Below are 20910 nucleotides of genomic sequence, written 5' to 3'. Positions count from 1 at the left end.
GACCACCGGATAATGGCAGCCGAACGCGAAAACCACTAGTCCAACCAAACTGTCTAGGAAGAAACGAGACCGAGTGTCTGACAGTCATTGCTGAAAATGGTGTAGTATAACGATGAACTAAAGTAAAACGAAATCACAACTAATAAACTGTAGGTTTCTCACCCCATTCTGCCCCTCCGGAATCTTGCTGTATGCTCTTCAGCTATAAATAGCTGTAACTTTTGAGACACATCTAATGAGCGTCAGCAACACTTCCATAATAAATATGTGGTAAACTTAAATGCAGACTGCTATAGTTCCTAGTCCTTCCATTACTAGAATACGGTAAGGATTTCAGTTTGTGCCAGAGAAATTTCTTAGTGGTAGGTTCTCCCCTAAACTTTGCAGTTGACATTTGGACCATGAACAGAATGTCCAAAAGTTTTTGTAAGTTGGATTTTAATAAGAGATCCTTCACATTCATAATCGATTACATTTTTATGCCGATGGCAACCAGATTTAAATGTGCCTCGCTCTCACCATAAGCCGTGCGAGTCTCCTACATTTTTATAAATTTACTTTAGTCAATGAACACCATATTCTTTGGGAGCTTGAATTTAGTCAATGGCTCCTGTAGGCTTGTTCAATGAGGATAGGGTTCACCTGATTAACAATTTAATACTATAAAAGCGTGGCAATGATGATGGACTCTTACTGCATACCACATATCCACGAAAAAATAAGTGTTATAGGTGAAAATGGAGCGCACACATTGTTAACTGACGTATCTCCATTTTCAAAGCTGGATTCATTACCACTAAGTATTTTGTAAGTTCTCTTAAATTTTCTAATGTGTCTTATAAAGCATCGGACTCAAAATAGAACGAAAAAATAACTTTACCCATACAATTAAATGTAACTCAACTAGAAAAGTTGCATACTAATGGGGCTTATAAAAACTCTTATTATCTCACAATATGGAACTTTATTTTTAGAAGACCTTTGGTACAGGTCTCTTGTGAGTAATACGATCAGCATTCAAGTTCTTCTTCTTAACATAGGACAGGTATGGGAACTTGATCTTTGAGTTGTGGAACTGGGTAGTCTGTGGTCGGCGGCAGTTACTGCTCTTGATGGTTTCCACACGCATGATCTGGAAAGTAAAAGACGACACTGTCATTACAGCATATTACAAAACCCACATGAAAAGCCTGTCTGAAACATTCGGTGCATACCCATACTACTAATGTGGAAAGATATGAATTCAATGCCTAATTTGATAGCTACATTCCATACATATATAATTGCTTAAAATTAGATTTATAGATTACTGATGAACTGATCGTGCAATTCTTTTATATTTATTCCAAACTGACCAAGGCAAACTGACCAAGGAAGATTAAAACTAATGAAAATTAAAGGGTTCACAACGATGCCAACAGTGTTCTAATTTACTCTACACAATTACTATGAATCATAAATGACTGACCATTTATCTTCGTTCAATGCTGTATTTCACACCTTTAAAGAACATTAACAAGTCAAACATAGTATTACACAATAATTTCAAAATATCCTGAACAATACTTTACAATTTCAACAAAACAATCAATTAAGATTTGAAGGGCACCACAAATTGTTCTACACCTACAAAACTAACACTCAACTGTTCCATACCTGAATCAAGAAAATTAAAACTAGACAAAGGCAGTCTCACTCTCTCTCTCTTCTCTACATATTTCATAAATTAGTGAAATATATCCAGTAAAGGCTTTGCATACTTATAGAATCTGTGCTACAAATATTTAGATAATCACAATATCATATATATGCCAGTATTTTCTTTAATTCCAGTCAAACTTCCCTTACTTAAAGACCTGAATTGACAAACTATAAACTTATTGCTTCTCTTAGTATTTTCAATTGCACAACTGTCCTTATCTCTTTTCTTGGAGTGTTCAGCATACTTAGTCACTGGAAAAATTAAAACTTAAGTTCTGGAACTTCCTGGAATTTAAATCTGATACTCTCCATACACGAGTTTCCAAATTCAAGTAGGCGAGTCACCATCAAGTCAAGGAATGTCTATAGTACTGTTATGTGAAGAGATCCTTCCATAGCCTTCTTAATTGTTACTGCATTGGTTTGCAAACACCACTATACAATAACACATTACAGAAAACAATAAAATTGGATATGTCAATTGGGCTAAAACAGTTAAAAGGTGAAACACATCTGGTAAGTTTTACCTTGTTACAGTTACCTATCTTGTTACTTACATATGCTAATAAAATTGATGTAAACTCTAATGCTGATACCACAAAATTACTACCATTGGTAAACCAGAACCCATGATTTTCAGCAAAACATGCATTTACTACTAATAAAATATATGTTCACATACTACAGTAATAAAATATATTATTTACCTGAATAGAATGTGCTCGTGCACGATGACGGGCACCCATGTCACGGTAGCACTGTGTTACAGCCCCTGAAGCAGTCAAGTCACGGTATTCACGGTACATGTTGTGGGTGCCTGAGCGTGAATCATAACGCAGCCAGATGCCAATGTTCTTGACAATCAGAGGTTTCCTTTCAAATACCTGGAAAACAAAACATTATTAGTCCTAGATTATTTAAAAATCACGATGCCATCAAATTCTGGTTATATTAAAAAAAATTGGTGAATCTTATAAAAAAAATATAACTGTTCTGTTACAAACTACAATCTGCATACTACTTACACGCTGAATGGAAACAATTTCTCCACTAGACTTCTTCATTTTCTTGAGCTTGGAAAGGAAGTACCAGAAACGAGACTTGGCAGTGACCCTGTCTGGTGCAAAAATACGCATCTTGTATAGCTGAGGCGTTGGGTCTGCCTCTGATGGCAGTTTCCGGCCAATCACATTGTACTCTTTCAGCTGAAAAAGAAAAAAATTCTAAATTAATCAAATTCACAAAAATATTACAACACCCAACAATACCATCATCACCTGCAAAGCAAACACAATGGGGCCCTTTGAAATTCTGCCACTCAAGCCTTTCAAGTACCTATCTCATCTTGCGCAAACCAAATCTTGCCATCTGACTAAAACAACACAGTTATCTATTTCTGTATTTAAATCTTTGTTAGAAATTAACTGCTAGCAACCAGTCTCATCAATACGCATAACTTTCACAAATCACAAAAATGACGTGAAAATAGCAGCCATCCAAAGCTCACCTTGCAAAATTCTATATATTTTTGGACTAATTTTTCATTGTCATTCACCCCTCAAAAACACTGTCAAAAAGAAAGGCAATTATACTAAGCTCTTCTCTATGCATTGATGGCATCTATCTCGTAATTAGACCTTAGATTAGTAAATTGCATGATGTAAATTATGGGGGCGAAGTAGGGCAAATCATAAGAAACCTCAAAAGTACGACTTTCAGCAAGGCTAGGACACCACACCCGCAAACAACTTTACACTTTCTAACCAGAGCAAATGCAGAGCAAGTGATCAAGGTACCTATAAGTACCCTAAACATTTCGAAAGGAATATGACCTAACCAGATTTATCTATACCTAACCCAACCTCAGACTTCATCCCCTAACGTGGCCCACCCTGAGCAGACAGCCCCTAACCCCCAAAAGCAAGATGTGACCCTTCACTGCAATCTACCCATCACTACATGCATTTCATTTAAAATTCTAGTTTTATTCCTAACTGAAAATTCACTTTTGAGGAATGTAACCAAACATCTTCAACTGCACTGAATAGTTTCCTTTTGGTCCTCAACAGCTGACAGGTAATAGGGTACAGGCAGTTCCTGGGACCTGGGTAACGCCGGGAGTTCCGTTCCTGGCAGGGTGTTATAATGAGAATAAATAGCACTTGCAGCTTTGTGACAGCTGTAAATCCACTTATGGGGCTGAAAAATTGTGGTTAACCGTGACGTAAATCTGGAATGACGTAACCCGGGGACTGCCTGCATGCAGAGCAAGTTAACAGGGATATTATGAGATACTTTTGGGGAGAAAGAGATAGGGGACCAAAACCAGCCTCCCCGGCCAGGGCTAAGCACCCTAATAAGTTAGGTTAGGAAGATAAGATCTGGTTAAGTTAGGACACTGCATTCAAGGAAAGGTTAGGAATTCTCACACCTACCAGTCTCTACTAGGTGCCCTGCATCAGCTCCACCAATAGACATATCAGGGAAAAACTTGTATTCTAGACTAGCTACCTAGGTTATTCAATTCCCAATCTCTGATCTCTATATCAAACTAGTGCCTTTCCTCAACTGACTGCAATGCTCTGATAATAGCTACACTTCGAATCTTGATTACTACATGTTCCTTAGTATGCTAGAACCCAGCTGCAAGGATAATTTGGACCACTAACAAATTTTTAACCCGTGGCTAAACTGCATTCTACCTGGAACTGGGTTCCTGAATGGAGCCAACAACTAGTTAGTCAATTCTGTGTACAAGTCTAGCTGATTTGCAGCTTTTAAATGCCAAAAGCGTGTTGGTGGCCCTAAACCAACAGCATTTTATTGGGTCACCCATTCTAGGCCGGCCGACTTGGTAATTGTAAGCTAGCTGCTTTGCCATAGTTTATTTCCTTGGAAAAATGTCTTGTTCAAGTAACTGGGGACATTAATTGTTCACAAAACTACCAAACGAAGCAAAAATATTAGGGTGGAGGGGATGAAAAATAACGGCTAGCCCTGCCTGTACCCTACAACGCTGGGGATACCTGCAACAGAGTTGAGGTGCATATTTATACCTAGCAGTGAAAGACGATTTTGTGGACCGGCTTAGAGAAAAGTTTATTCCTTTTACTAAACTGTATGAATAATGATCTACTCGTCCTTATGATGGGTTAAGTCACCGTTCAAAATTCGGCTTAGTTCTTCAGACCACCATCACCATTCTAATCTTTTTAAATCGCAATCATCCAGCGATAAGAGCTAAAATTACTTATACACAAGGAAAAATTAGTACATCCATACGGTTATCGTACACTAAATATATATTTTCAGAGAAGACTTTACATTGGAAATGGTTGATAACGAACACATTTCCCGACCAAAACAACGGGTGGCTGAAAGACTGCTTCCCAGTTATAAATACAAACACCAAGTTTACTGTGACCTTCTTCATATAAAATCACTGCCAAACACTCACATTGATAACTAATATGAGTTTTGGTTCAGGTCAACGACACAAATGCACTAATATACATAAAATATTTCGATATTTACCACGCCCGATGCCTTCATTTTGTCGGACGGTAGACACGACGATCTGAGAAAGACCCGTGTGTGTGTTGGGGAGAGTGACTTCACACGCCTATCGTTCACTGGGAAAAAAGTTGTCGTACTTTCTATTTGTCAGACCAACAAAATTGGTATTAAGTAAAAATCACAAGTTACTGAATAAAATGTCTCTCTTACGATTAAGTGTCTGTGAGAAATAACAGTAATTCAAATGTTACGTTTAATAGCAATGCTTTTTTTTTTTTTTTAAGGATTTCGATCTAGGAAGGTCCTATCTAGAAAGAGGAAACACTAATAGAATTTATGATAAAATACAAAATACAGGTAGTTATAATTAATATAATAGAAGCTAGAACTAATATTTTTTTATACTGTTTAATGATATTTAAAATCTTTTGTTCATGTTTTACGGCCATCCCAACGGGCTTGTGTTAAACACTCCGAAAAGGCAGATACATGCCGGGTTAAAACCCATGGAGGCCACTATTTAGGAAACATTCGAGTATTTTTTGTGTATGTCCTGCATTTATATAAAATGAGAAAGGGAGATAGCCATTCTACGAGAGAGAAACTATGTAATGAAACGCGCTCATCGTTGAACGGTTCGTGGCCTCAATCTTTTAATCCATTGTACCTTACTTTTGAAACTAGTAATTACGGGGTTGATATTAACGTTAAAAAACAACAACGGTCGAGGTATATACTATCGTATACATATATTTACTTTGTACCAGTTCTCAGATGGTAACTAATCAATCCTCTCTCATGTTTGGGGTTGTAATCGCGCAACGTGAACTACTTCTTCTTCCCAATGTCCATGATAATCTATTACTTCCTAACTCAACCTTTTTAGACAACCACGAACACTTTCAAGAGTTGTTTAAACTCGCCCCACCCCCACACTCTCTTTCCTCAAATTAAAACACACACATTTGATAGGAAAGAAAAGTGTTGTTACCTCTCTCTCTTTTCTCAAATTAAAACACACATTTGATAGGAAAGATCTGTCTCAATTCTATTCTACAACAGTCCATTTCGCTTATAAAACCCTAGCATTAAATGAAACTTCAATCACCAGTTTAGTTTACATAGATCTTGCATAAATATACAGTCAGGAATGAGAAATTCGTGTGAAGTGGTCGGTAGTAGTATTGAATAGCGTAATATATAAATTTCTTACAAGGCTGCACTTCTTACTTCTTCCATCACTTTTATTTTTAGCGTACTTTGCTCATGGACATGTATTAAGCGTACATAAATTATATATATATATATATATATATATATATATATATATATATATATATCATCTATATATATTATATATATAATATATCACACTGTGAGCCACTCTTTGGCTATACGCTAATCTTTTTACCACTAATTTTATGCATCTTGGGGAATGAAGAAATTGAAATTAAAGACAAATTTAAGTTTGTTACACTTTTTACCCATTCACGTTCAATACTCCGCTTCAAAAAACCTTCTCACTCTATATTATTATCATTATTATTAATATAAATGCAGTCTATCAATATAACATATATAAAAATGATAAATGACAGGGACAAAACAGCACAGCAGAGAAATGAACGGCAAGACAATCTTAAAATCTACAGAAAATATATAAGAGAAAAAATCTGGTATAACAGAAAAAACAACGCTGAACCGTAGGCCTAGACTAGGCACACTAGAATTAAACGAAATGAATAGGCTAAAAAAGAAAGATAAAATAAAAATGTTTGTGCTGTAAAAAAAGAAACTAAAAAAATTGAACATTCCTTACTCTACTGACCAGCTTTTAGTGACATTAGAAACAAATATAGATTTGTGCAGCAGCCATATCAGGAAAATAGAGGAATTGATAGCTAATGTACTTTTATGTAAAGATCTTCCAAAAGAAGAAATTGAAAATAGGAAAGAATTAATAAGAGTTTTGTATTTTCTACAAAAAACTTCAACACACACGAGGGAATAAAAAAAAATAGCAAGGGAGCCGTTTCAAAGCTATATCCGGCCTTCTTATACCTGCTAATACTACTACTACTGTCAACAAAACCTAAACAATTTCCAAAAGGAAGATCATATTCTATAAATGACTGGATTTGTTTATTAAATTTCATAAAAACAAGTTTCTAATAATTGACTAGTTTGAAATATACATTTGGATTAGTAGCTACTCCATCATGACATCGTAGAATAACTTTGTCCACCTGAATTACTATATGCGAGGATAAGGTGCTAAACGACTGGCTAGCTCCACAAGGCCACCATTGAGAATTACTTAAACAGCAATCAAACTTGGTAAGGTAACTAAGTAAACAGTCTAAAAACAGTTTGCATGCTTATTAGTAGCCTTTATCGGTGGGGCCTAGTAATACATTTTATAAACCTGATCTAGAGCTAGTTAACCTAGGTACTACCTTATTATAGCTACCTACCTAGTAGCTACCTACTAGAAGGTACTACTAGGCTAGGTAGAGGTATACCTAGGTACCAAACCTATGTCATGGTCTATCTAGCCATGGTAACTACGTAGCCATTTTTAGACAAAATAGTTTTTGTTCTTTCATTTATGAAAATGAGTACCATTTTGATAATGTTTGGAACTGAAAGACGCATTAGATTAATTAGGCTATCAGCTTGAGATAGTTGGGTATGCCTTAGGACCTAGTTAGGTTCATACACAGACTTGGCTCTAATCCTGGGTTTTTATCCAAATTGGCATAGACATACATTATACATAAGGTAAAAGTGGAGTTTTGACTTCCAGTTATACTAATGTGAAATTGCCTAGGTATAGGTAGGTAGTTTTCAACCAGTAAATCTTGAAATACTACTAGCTACTGTAAAATTTTTACATTATTTTTTTTGTTAAGAAAATCATTAGTGTTAAAATAAAATGCAAGCATTACATTTAAGGTTTATCTACACATCTTGGGATTTAAATTTTCAGGTTAGGATGGCCCCTCCAGGAAAGAAACACAAAAAATCAAAACAAAGGCCAAAGCAGCAAGAATGTTCCAGGAGGTGAGGTTTACTGTTTGTATTTATTAGTGCAGCTTGAATATAAAAAAAATTCTGTACTTTTTATATATACTCCACATTCATTTAGTGGTTTAGTTTTAATTACTCGATATACTATTCTTTGACAGTAGGGACTGATCAAAATTTGTAGAGTAAAAATTTATAGTTTGCCTTAGATTTGCACATTACTGTATATTCTATACTACAGTCAGAATTCGTACATACCCTGCTCATTGGCAAGAGTAGTTTTTTTTAGTGTCACGTCCCCGTATGGCAGACTTGTTGGATTACAAGGTTTTACCATAATGTATTCCATTCTGGGCTTCATATGTCTCAATTACCTAAGTCTTGTTTTAGAACTGAGGGAGTACAAGCCACTCGGGAGCGTATGGTATCATCTCAGAAGAAATCTCAGAAGATATTTTTGAATTTAGTTGAAGATACTGTGGATGCAGAAAAGTTTGTCGAGTTTGTGAGTATCTCTTAGAACTCTCGAAGTAACCGTATTTTGAGTTGTGCCTTTTAATTCATAAACATTAGAACCCCACTACCAAGTGGGGACTATATTTTATTAGTTCATTTGTTACTCATCTAATGAAAGGTAATGATGTGTTTGATAATTCTGTGGCTGTGTGGATTTCGAAGTACCAGTGATTACATGGACTACTTTGTTTAACAATAATTGTTGGATGATGGTCAGTGCCTGCATATTGAAATTAGAATAAACTCTTCTTTCCCCTTTCTTGTTGGTGCTTCATTAGGTCATTACCAGATATGTTGTTGCTCATTAAACATTCTTTATGCAGTTATAAAGGGTTCAACAAATTTACAAGTTAGATAAGTAACTGAAGATTTAAGAGGCATTGTTAATACAGTGCAAGATATATACTATGTATACAAAGGCCAGACATTTTGGTAACTACTTCATAATGTATCTTTGTTTCATTATATACAGCACTGCATTTTGCAAAATTAAGAGGTATTATGAATACAGTGAAAGAAATATAGTGTGTCTTAGTTTCATTATTGATAAATATATACTTGTATACGTAAATATTAACATAGTTCATTACAAAGTTCTTCAGAAACTTTTCGTTTGAAAAATGTATCCTGTATACATGTAAATTGTGGTGATAGCTTATTTGCTGCATATTCACTTTGAAAGTGAACACCCTTTTTAATTTCAGCTTTGCTACATCAATCCAGATACATATGAACAAGTTGAAACAGACCGAGGAGCTTCAGGAGTCTGTGGCTATCCTTTGTGTCCTAACGAATTTGTCGATCGTTATGGTGATCAGCGCTACAAGATTCGAAACAACAGACTGTATGACATCACATTAAGAAGGGTAAGTTTATTAATAGTAAATAATATTTTTAGAGCAAAGTACTTTACTGTAGTGATATATAATTTTACAGTGGCATGATGCTGTGATGGACTCAAATTTAAGGGTTTCCTTCTCTACACAGTGAACCCAAACTACCATAAAATTGCTCTCCTAAAAATGTACAGAGTGGGTAATAAGTTTTCATTATTTGTAAACATTTATTTCAGATTTTCTAAAGTTTCTTTTCCAAGTTTATATAAAATTAGAATAAAAGGTATTTGTTTAGGTTAACCATGTAAAAGATAAATACATATCATGATGAGAGAGAGTTGCATTGTAAAGCTTGTGCTGTTAACTGTGAGCTGTTCAATCCTTTTATGACTAGCCTTTTTTGTAGTGTTTGCTTTATTTCAGTATTATTGCGCAAATCACACTTTTTCATCATTTGGTAATGTTTTTAGGGAAGGTTTTACAGCCTAGTTTAGTTTTACCACTACCAATTAATGAGTTTTTAGTTAGTTTAGTTAGCACTCCAAAGTTAATCGATGTTTGCACTAAACCACATTTTTTTCCTTTTTATATTTTATTTACTGTACTGCCACAAATAATTGTGTTTGGTTTTGTCTATGTTTGTTTTGATGCCTGGCTTTGTATTTTAAGTCAAAAGTATGTTGTCTAGCTATAACTTCCTAGCAGTAATGATTTAGTCTGCAATTTTTGTCATGGTTTTTCTTGTTTTGAATTAGCTTACCATTCATGACCATTGCTGCTCATAATTCTTACTGGATTCTGTGTATTTTGTGTTTTCTGTGACACAGTTAGTGTGTGAATTAATCCAGTTACTCATCATATTTCTTGTGTAATTGTTATTTTGTTATGCTACATTTTGAATGGCTTTTTATCCATATGGTAACTTGAATTTTGCTAAGTGCTGTAATTTTGACGTTTTTTTTTTTTTTTGTGCACAGTCACTACATTTTTTGCTATGCTCAACTATTTAAAGCCTCCCAGATAATAACTGTCATACTATCATATCCTTGCTCAACAGTCCATCTCCCTTGTAGTAGTTGTAACCAGGCGTGGTTATCCTTCCACACCTGTGAAACGTGCTATGAAAGGTTACCAAACCCGTGGTTGTTGTATATGTAAAAGAAGAGGTCATCTTTTTTGTTGGTCATGGTGGTGCTAGTCCTTGGATGATCACTCAAGCCTGGTCTTCATAGCCTGCTGGTCATTGCCATGGATTCCGTTAAACACAATGTAGTCCCTAAGTGCTCCTTTGGATCCTACAGGCTTCTGGAAACACTCGGGACATCCAGCAAATTAGCCACTCACTTCATGCAGAAATATGATTGATAAGGGTTTTGGTAAAAAAAAAACTTCTTACAAGAGAAGCTTTTCCATGCACCTCCATGATACAGTCACCACAAATCTCATTGCCTCAACTTCAGTTTACATGAAAAGAGAGGAGGTGATCAAGATATGTTAATGGTCAATATGGCTTATGAATTGTGAGACACCCTTATCACTTGCGTCTTTCACACAAACGACTGATGAACCTTGCAAACATTTGGGACACAAATTAAAGACATATATACAGTCGACCCCCGCTATTTGTGGAAAATTCTCCTAATTGCAGTATGTATTTTTCACTGAGAAATCTTCACAAATTACTGTATTTTCATATCATTTTTGTGACTACCGTAAATGCACTTTTTGTGATAAAATTATTAAGACTCAGGTATAATAATTTTTAGAGGGTTTTTTGTGTTTTAACTATCAAAATAGGCAGCTTTAGCATTTTTAGAGGGGTTTTAAGTATGTGCGGATTTTAGCTATTCGTTGGGGGGGTCTGGTACCTATCCCCCGTGAGTATGGGGGTCTATATATATATTATATATGGCTGATGTGTTGTATGAAAAAACAATGAAATTTTAACTACCATTTTTCTCACCTAGACATCATCTAATGTGCATTAATATATTTTATTGGAATAATGCCAGTAATATGAGATAGTTACATGTTTAAAGTATGCAAGGAAGTATTGCTGCCCTGTTTCATTTTGCAGGTGTAATTTAAGACTACTGTATAGTTAAGCATATTTCACTTAAGTGAATCTTTCATAAATGTATGTACGGTATATATATTTTTAGGAAAATTTTGGATGCATAATGTTAATTATTTAACAGTACGTACTGTGTTGTGTTTCAATAAATATTTTCTTGTTTGATTTCTTATATTGATGCCCAAGTTTGTTAAATATGTCTCATTGGATTAAACCTTATGCATGTTTCATAATCATCAAAAACCTTTCCTTTCTTTTCCAGAACTTTTGCAGTGATGTGTGCTATGAAGCATCCCAAATAGTAAAGAAGCAAGTTTCAATGGAGCCATTGTATCTGAGAGATGATTTGCCAAGAAGAAGTCTGGAAGTTGTTATTCCTGATAGGGAAGACCTCAAAGGCCAATATGGAGAGGAAATTGATATTGAAGGTAGAGTAAATTGCCCTGTCAGAATAAAGTTCTTAATTCTTTTGTGGAAAAAGGAAAAAAAATTTACTGTAATTTTAGAAGAATTGAAATGCAGACAACTCAGAGATTTGATTGTTTTGGCATTTATGTGCCCTGGATGTAACATGGTAATAACAAAGATGCTCAAGATTACAAAATACAAATGGGAGAAGAGATTTTGGTGCCCCAAAATTTTTTTATAAGAGGAAATGAGAAAGAGGGGAAAGGAGAATAATGCTGTTGTAGGTAGGTACTTCATAGAAGAATTATATAATATTGTTATCTTGGAGACACACTGGACAGTAAAGCTGTGACAAGGCTCTAAGAAAAGACTAGCTGCAGCTTGAATTAAATGGAAAGGTACCTAAACTACTGAAAAACTGAAATATTTAATTTGTGGAAAGTGCAAAGACTTTGATGTATGTTGGTTATATAGGGCCTTTATTACTCTGTCCAGTGGAAACATGGGTACTAAAAAAGAAAATCAAAATGATGAAAAGGGTACAATTACAGAATGTCCAAACTCAGAGCCAGATTATGGTGAGAAGATCCTATTGTGAATGAGAAATTGGTGGAGAGATGCATTGCGCAGTAACTGGGAAATAGACTGAAATCTCCAAGATCAAGATGGTTAGATCATGTAAATGAGGAACATTTAGTCAGGAAAGCAACAGAAATGGAAATTACAAGACAAAGACCTGCCAGAAGGCCCGTGATATCAGGGACAAAGTGGGTAGATAAAATTCTACACCTGATAAAAATTCAAGAACGTGCAAAGAACATGAGGTGGAAAAAACTCATTACTGTGCATGCTTAACCTCATGAAAGATAAAGTTAAGGCAAAAATGAATCATCAATAAAGACATCCTTTGGGCCATGTGAGAGTTGTATAAATTAGCTCAGTGGTCTGGTTAAACTACTTAATTGAAGGAAATATAATTCATCAAGCATTAAATAGCTTTGCAAGAATTATAATTTTCTTTTCAAACTAGATAATTTGCAATTCTTTTCATATTGATCATACTAATCATAAAAAAGCTTATCTGAAGGTAATTTGTTGGCTATGAGTACCTATTATGTTCATCAAGATTTTAGGGTTTTATTGAGGGAGAAACTGATTTTTCTCTTTCCTGTATAGGTGGAGTAAACCCCTACTTCACCAGCCAAGAACAAAGAACTAAAAAGTCCTTCACATCTGTTGCTGAATTTGCTCAGGATGGACTTAGCATGTGTGCTGAAAACTCTCAAGAACTTGAAAAAGAAAAGAACAGGAAATCAGAAGGTGCTCATGAAGATAAAAAGCAGAATTCACAAGGTCAAGTAACAGTTAAACTTAAAGAGGACACACGAGAAGGAAAACAGAAAAATTCAGTATGGAGACAAAAAGAAGATAAGCCCCCAGAGGAAGAACTATTTAATGCTCACACTACTGTCATACAGGTATTTAAATATTCTTGTATGTCTGCTCATTCTCAGTTGGTTATGGAGATTACAAGGAAATCATTTTTAGGTAATGTATATTAAGCATTTGTCATCATAGAAATGGAATAAAAGTGTAATTTTGATCCAAACTCCCACAGGCTTCTTATGCCATTGTTTGGCAATATTTTATTAGAGCAGCAGGAGTTTGAGTGTAATGAAAATTTTTGGAGATTCACTGTTGCTGAAAGAATTTAGGAAAGGCTTTAATTCTTTCTAGTACTTTTTCTCTTGCTCATTCAAGATAAAATTCCAAATTTTTAATGTAATTTTTTCTTTGTCTGAATTACATGAGTGAATTTTGATGGAGGATACTTTTATAAGGTTTTCTCACATCTATGCTTTTCAGATTGAACGTGCATTACACGAATGGATGACTTTTGAATCTTTACGCATGGTGTTGGGTGACAAATATGTCAAAGGGATGTTGGAAGAAATTGGGGCAAAGTGGGAAGATTATGACTCTAGTGAAGGTAATGTAAATTTTTATAAGTTTTTTTACCTACTGTACTAATTCTCTCCTTTTTTTCAGTGGAAATAAACATCATTGTGATATTTTCATATAGTTATGGAAACCCTTAATTTTCTTAGGCCTCAATGAATAACAGCTTATATTTTAATGGTGTGATGGAATAGCAACCGCTGTGGGATATAAATTTCCCATTTCCATCTCCCTGGTAAGCAAGCTAGAAATGAGAATGCTAGGGGTTTCAGTACCACCAGAGGCAGATAAGTGTATGAATAATGGATTTATTAAAATAATGGACTGTATTTGAAATAAGTCTTTATGTTATATGTAGTAGCATAAATTAATATATACTGTATACTAAAATATTGAGATTATGTTGAGTATATGAAATAGAAGTGTGATGATTGAATGGTATTTGCATACTACAGTATGGTGTAGAGGATGTGTATAATAGCTATCATCAAAATGTATTGACCTACCCCTTATTGGAAATATATATGCTTACAGTTTCCAACTGACCTGTCTGTCTGCCCATCAGTTTGGGCCTCTTTATATCCAGCTGCATACTATAATAAGCTTTTAAAGCACTAAAGTTTTAATATTTTTGAAGATGAAGACTGATAATTTCGTACCTATCATCCATGAGTAATAGAGATTCAACTTGTTGTGGTGGATCCAAAAGGTAAGGTCAAGATCATACTTAAAGGTCAAAGGACATACACATAGGAATTTAACTTTAGTCTTATAACTTATGGACTATGCAAGATAAAACTTCACATGTGGCATGTGACTTCATTGATGAAGGGAAGATGAGGTGAAGGTCATACATACTCCACTAATCAAGCTGATTTGTACAGAGGGGTAAAAGGAAAGGTCACACTTAGTAGAGATCAAAATATAAATATGAATTTGACACTGCTGGAGCAATTTGTTTCACAAAAACATTTTGTTTAGACATGCTTCTGGGTTCCTTAGTCTAGCAGTATTTTTTACCTAGACAGCTGAATCACACATCTAGTTATAACTTGCCTGAAGAATTTTTTCATAGATGAGGGAGACAATTAGGTGGAAAGAGACCAAAGGCAATAGACACAAAGTAAAAGATAGAGAGCAACACAGCTAGGAACCAAACCCAATATGTATAAACACCCTTTAGTACCACCTCGAGTTTTCTTAGAAAACATATTACTGTATAGGTTGTATCCTCTAAAGGTTGGGTTTTGTTTAGAATAGATTGTAAATTTGTTTTTCATCTGTAGTATATTAAATCCATTGAAACATTTGAAAGCTTTTGTAATGGGAATAGCTCTTACTTGTTTATACAGCAATGTCATTGTTTTCCAAATTCTTGGGCTCCTTTCTTGAGACTTGTAAGAAATATATTTTTTTCACAGTAACCTACCTTGATTATTTGCTCCAATACACCCCTGGGGGCTACACATACATCCAAAGTACAAATAAAGGAATAATAAGCTAACTCAGAATCTTACTGTAACCTTAGCTAGCTTATGAAAATATACACAAGCTTAAAACTATGAAAATGAAAATGGTGTACTTCTTGTATTAGATCCTTTACTATTTATGTTTAGTGCAGATACCATTTTCTGTAGTATATATGGTACATATACAGTTACAGGGCAATTGTTCATACACTATGTACAGTACCTGCAGTACAGGGAACATCAAAGAAGGAAAAACTTCTATACACAGAAGTGGTAACATTCTGTAGAGCACAAGGCAGGAACTACAGTTAAGAGAGTAAGCTGTATTACTCAGGCCGATTCAGAGTGCAAATTTGTCACCACCCACACCTGATGGCCTTAATTAACCCTTTCTTCCCAACCCTCTTCCTCAATATATCAGTCAGTACACTGCATTTTCAATGAGCAAATCGCCAAACATAGAGTACTTAGCTAGTTAGTCTGGCTGAGCAGAGGTAGTTTTTGCTCTCACATCTAAACACTTCGATCTTCACTCTGTACATCTATCTGCACCTGTGCCCTCATTTCCTTGCATTTTCCCTTTAGAGCTGAAGCACATATTCACACTGATTGAGGTAAATATGGGAACTGCAGATGATCAAGGGATTACTGTATACAGTACATATTGCAAGAATGTAAAGCATCCCCTCCCCCTCTCCCTGGCTCCTTTTAGAATCTTGAATTTGTATTAGAAGAATGTAAAGTGCTACAGTGTGTATTAAACAAAACAATAGTAATAATGTACTGGTACTATTGTTCTGAGATAGGTGTGTTTTGCAACCTCTTATGTATTTTCAATTGTTGATCATTTTTCCTCAACATCTTTCAGGCATGAAACTTAGTGTTGAAGCCAAGGCAAAATACATTGCCCTATGTAGGAAACTTGATGAAGAAGAAAGAAATGATACATTTGGCCAGAGTATGGAAATTCATGAAGTAGTTGGTCAACCAAGGTGTCCATTGCCTAATTATCAACAACTTCAAGAGGATGCTAAAAAGCAACAGCTAAAGGTAATATTCTTTAAATATGTCAGATATACAAGTGATCTTTTTTTTTTACATAATTCACCTCAGTTTTTTGTAACATCTGACAATTGACAAAAAAAAGAAATAATAACAGTAGATAAGGAATAAACTTCAGGGAAGATCTCTAAACTGCTCACAAATATATGTATGCATACCAGTAAATATTCAAACTTGTGGTTATATAACATTCACACAGGTTTTGCAATGAGTTTTAGCAATATTTTAAGTACAGCATTGTGCTGATAATAAAACTGTCTGAAATTTAGCTGGTTCATGTAATACTGTATGGAAATAGAGGTGTAATAGTGCTTTTGAGCAATAGCTTCATAAAAATATGTACACAGCATAACAGGTTCTGTTAGACTTTTATGCAAGGTTCTATCTTTAAAATAAAAAAAAATTTCATAATGCATCATAATAGATGTAGCTGTATGATTGACTTACAACCCAATCATCATAATATTTTAACTCATCTAGCTTCTGGATAGTAGCCCTGAGGCAGAATGTTGCATAGTCAACATGTAATACCTTAGATTTGCATATATCAGGTGTACAGTTTTATATAGCATAAACCTTCTGTGCTTAAAACTAAATAGGCAATGCACATCAGTTTCATGTAAGAACCAGAATTCTATTCTAATAACTCAGGTAAGGATGAAACTTTGAGCTGTGACCAATGTTTACACATCTTAAATAAAGTCAGTGCATCTCAGCTATGCTAGTAGAGTGGTGGACTGATACTAAAGGGGAAAGTTTGAGACTCCAGTACCAACAAAAATATAATTCTTGGGTTGTTATTCATCCTGTGTTGGTAGAAGAAGTGAAATTCCCCCTTATGCTGCCCTCAGTTCCAGTTCAAAGAATGTTAAGTACTGAGTTAATGCCCCTGCTTTGTCAAGGTAAACTAAGCATGTCTGAAACTTGAAAAAGGCAAACTGGTTTCAGTTACTTGTTAAAGAGGAAAAAATAGATTTAATAGATGAAGTAACATGTCATTCATTAATTAAGGATAGAACAACCCCTTGTCTTAGTAGAAGTGTAATAACCGAAACAAATTCAATATCATGTATTGTAATATTAACTGAAACAAAAGCAATATCATGTATATACAGAATTTTATTTTAAAGAATAGGCATCTTAACAGAATAATAATGCAACAATAATTCTTACTGCATAAGCTACAAGTTCATTCACTCGTATGCAAGGGATCTTATCAAAAGAAAGAATTTACACTTGCTTTGAAGCAATTTATGTGTACTTTTAATGTTTTCTTTTATAGGTAGTGTCTTTTCTTGGAGGGAATGATCAGTATGAAGAAACTGCAGATGATGTAGCTGATAAAGGTCATGAGGGCAGTTCATCATTACCTCTGATTGACAGTTATTCCCAAGTGGAGTGGCGTCAGTCAATTGTTCTTGAAAAACTGGAGAAATAGTAAGCATAAAATATGTAACTTTTTGCTGTCTACAATGTGTTTTTAATGCTAATCCTATTAATAGTTAATTTTTGTAGATTTGAAAGTGTTTTACCAAGTAATCATGCAGTATGATATTGCATATAACATTTAGTTCCAATACCATATTTTGTGAGTAGACTATCTGGATACTTAAGGAAGAATATACTAGCTTCAATAAAAAAAACTGAGTGTATTACATATATAACTTTTTATGCCAAGTTTTGTATGAAAAATTGTCAAGCACCACTTTGAAGACCTTAATTGGAGGCCAGGACTGAAATAAATTTTTTTTTTTAGAAGTTACCTTAATAACATTTAATAGTGACAGTACGTACAATAGACATGATGAATTAATCTGACATGAGTATGTATCAACACTAGCATAAGTAACCTTCCAACTACATACTTTTTATTATGCAGCAGGTGTTGAGAAATTGTGCAAAGTTGTTGAAAATTTTTATATCCTAATTTCAGCATGAGATCCTTTTTACCCCTGGCAAAGCTTGATGAGGCAAAGGTTAACAGTCTTGTAAGGGACTTGGTTATGACCTTCAGTTTTTCTCCAAACAACATCATCTTTAAACCAGGAGAATGGAATTTTGTCTCTCTGTTAGTATTAAAAATGTAAGTACGCAAGTTGTTTGGACTCCTGAATTAATCCAAATATATTTGGGGATGACATTTTTTCACATCACAAGTCTATTATATTTAGTGATATAAAGTGCTTGTTTTAGGCACTTGCTGATATATTCAAACACAGACTACTGTAAAAACACAGACATGTACCATACCTGAATATTAAACTTGCCATCCTATAGTTATAATTGTCATGATTTTTACCACCTATTTTATGTATTTATTTATTTTTTTAATAATCAGAATCTGGGTAGCAGAGATGCAGGCCAGATTAAGATCAATACTTAATTCAAGGCCTAAGGTTTTCCCTCCACAAAACTGAAGCAGTATTTCCCAATATTTTACTATGAAAATACATTTTGCAACTTTCAAATATACTAATTTTCTTTGTTTCAGGCTCAGTATTCGTATCCCCGCCATCAAAGCAGGATTGGAGATGGAAGACTTCCAGAAATTCCAAAACACACTTCTTTCTAACTTCCATCTGGACTTGGGCTATCCTGATCGTTTTCTTAGTTTTATAACAGAAATAAGGCACATAATCAGGCGACGAGTTGTAAGCAATGATCAGAGCAATCCAGAAGATCTTGTTCAGAATTTCAACAAAGTTAATGTAACAGGTGATGCAAAGACAACTGAAAACAAGGAACAGACTTAAGGTACTTCAACTACAAAAATCAAAGTACAGTGTGAGGGGAAATCGTCCGTAATAAAATTTTAGAAAAAATTTGGATTACAATAACGTCCCAAGTTACAAACCTTTTTTAACCTTTCCTGTTAGTGTGAACAAAAACTAACAGAAATGTAATCATTACTGTCTATATTTGAATGCAAAATCTCATAAAATCATGTGCTGGACTACCTTTACTTGAAGAAACAAAAACCCTGTCAAAAACCATTTAAGTAAGAATTATGAGTGACAGGCTGGATAAGTTTTACACTCGCATGAACTGGAGAAATGGTAGAATTTATAAAAAAAAAAAAAAAGGCGTTTAAATGATGGCTCACATTAAAAAAATTAGTTGAGAAAGGGATATATAATGTACGTACTGCCATCACAAAAAATAACCTATAAAAGTATTCAGTAGTTCTCCTATAGGGCTTCAAGTTCCTTCTCGAAGGTGAGACCAATTAAGGTATTACGCAAGACTGAAAGCACATTTACCTTTTGTCCTTAATCAAATCAATAGTTACAAAGAACCCAAGCCTACCTTGAAACAGTTAAGGTCAGATCTAGATTTACATTAAACTTGAAATCAAGGGCAAGGGTAATACAAAAATGGAGTTACATAGACTCCTACTGTCTTGTTTCTCTTTCATTCACCAAGAATTACATACATACAGCATTCCCACAGCCATATGGTCAAATTCTTGATTGTATATTTTCTTTTACTTCCTCTCCAGTCACCATAAGCACCATATTGCTTACACTAACTTTCAGTGTTTTCTTTATTCCATTTTTCCATCAGGTAATTATTTCTGCAGAAGACTTGGTGTAGGGATACAGTGGATACAAATGTAAAAATCATTTGTGCAAACAAGAATTCAAGAGGTGTAGAGGTTAATAAGTAATTATTTGCAAAGTTAAATATTTTTATGATAACATTAATCAATAAGATGTCAAAGATACTATATATAGAGTACACAAAGGTAATCAAGTCAGCCATATGAGACTTACCAAATAATTAATTTTATCATGAAAATATTATTTGGAATGAATCTTCCATATTGTTAACTGACTACCACATTGAATGAGGATGGTGGGTTAATGCAGCCATTGAAACAATGTTCAGCCAAGTAAACTAAAAGTTTTTTTAACGAGGGGAAGAAGCTCAGGATTCCTGCGTGTTGTGTGATCCTTATTGGTAAGTACGTACTGTTGCCAGACGTGGGAACCACAGCAGGGCGTAAGGCCCTTGTAGTGAGACTTTTCAGAGGATCCTTACAGAGAAAAAACACTTATCTCATAGAGTACTAGTGACTCCTGTGTCCGGGTCAAAAGCCCATTAACTGACAATCCAAAACTAAAGACAACACCTACCTCCAGATATGAAGGTATGCTCCTAACCAAAGTGTAACTTCGTGCTCCCAAATTCATTAGTGGGATTTTCTACAGCTAATGATAAGTGAAAAAGCAAGGTTACTATCATACTGTTTAGTTCAAGAGAAAGCATTCCGCCAAAACGATATGGCTACTAAAGGCTTTACACATCTCATTTAAATTTGAACAGTTCGCAAATACTGTGA

The 20910-nt window shown here is 34.6% G+C and overlaps 2 protein-coding genes across 3 annotated transcripts; one reads left to right on the top strand and one right to left on the bottom strand.

Annotated features, from left to right (window-relative positions):
• Window positions 1–941: 941 nt before the first annotated feature.
• LOC135202282 (large ribosomal subunit protein eL20-like) lies at window positions 942–5342 on the bottom strand. Its single transcript, XM_064231588.1, has 4 exons — window positions 5236–5342; window positions 2727–2906; window positions 2409–2585; window positions 942–1132 (listed from the first exon to the last, which is right to left on the bottom strand). The coding sequence occupies exons 1-4, from the start codon at window positions 5251–5253 to the stop codon at window positions 971–973; spliced, it is 537 nt and encodes a 178-aa protein (XP_064087658.1). The 5' UTR covers window positions 5254–5342; the 3' UTR covers window positions 942–970.
• Window positions 5343–7284: 1942 nt separating this feature from the next.
• Window positions 7285–19397, top strand: LOC135202281 (putative RNA polymerase II subunit B1 CTD phosphatase RPAP2). Of its 2 annotated transcripts, none has more exons than XM_064231586.1 (11): window positions 7285–7554; window positions 8207–8280; window positions 8635–8749; window positions 9465–9626; window positions 11933–12098; window positions 13255–13556; window positions 13945–14068; window positions 16375–16556; window positions 17851–18005; window positions 18502–18651; window positions 19060–19397. In XM_064231586.1, the coding sequence occupies exons 2-11, from the start codon at window positions 8213–8215 to the stop codon at window positions 19319–19321; spliced, it is 1686 nt and encodes a 561-aa protein (XP_064087656.1). In that variant the 5' UTR covers window positions 7285–7554; window positions 8207–8212; the 3' UTR covers window positions 19322–19397. The 2 variants fall into 2 exon arrangements, with proteins under 2 accessions (XP_064087656.1, XP_064087657.1); XM_064231587.1 differs by having other exon boundaries at window positions 7285–7559.
• Window positions 19398–20910: the final 1513 nt, after the last annotated feature.

This window comes from Macrobrachium nipponense, chromosome 30 (assembly GCF_015104395.2).
Source record: "Macrobrachium nipponense isolate FS-2020 chromosome 30, ASM1510439v2, whole genome shotgun sequence".
NCBI classification, from domain to species: domain Eukaryota; kingdom Metazoa; phylum Arthropoda; class Malacostraca; order Decapoda; family Palaemonidae; genus Macrobrachium; species Macrobrachium nipponense.
This window is presented reverse-complemented; position numbering and strand designations above follow the sequence as displayed.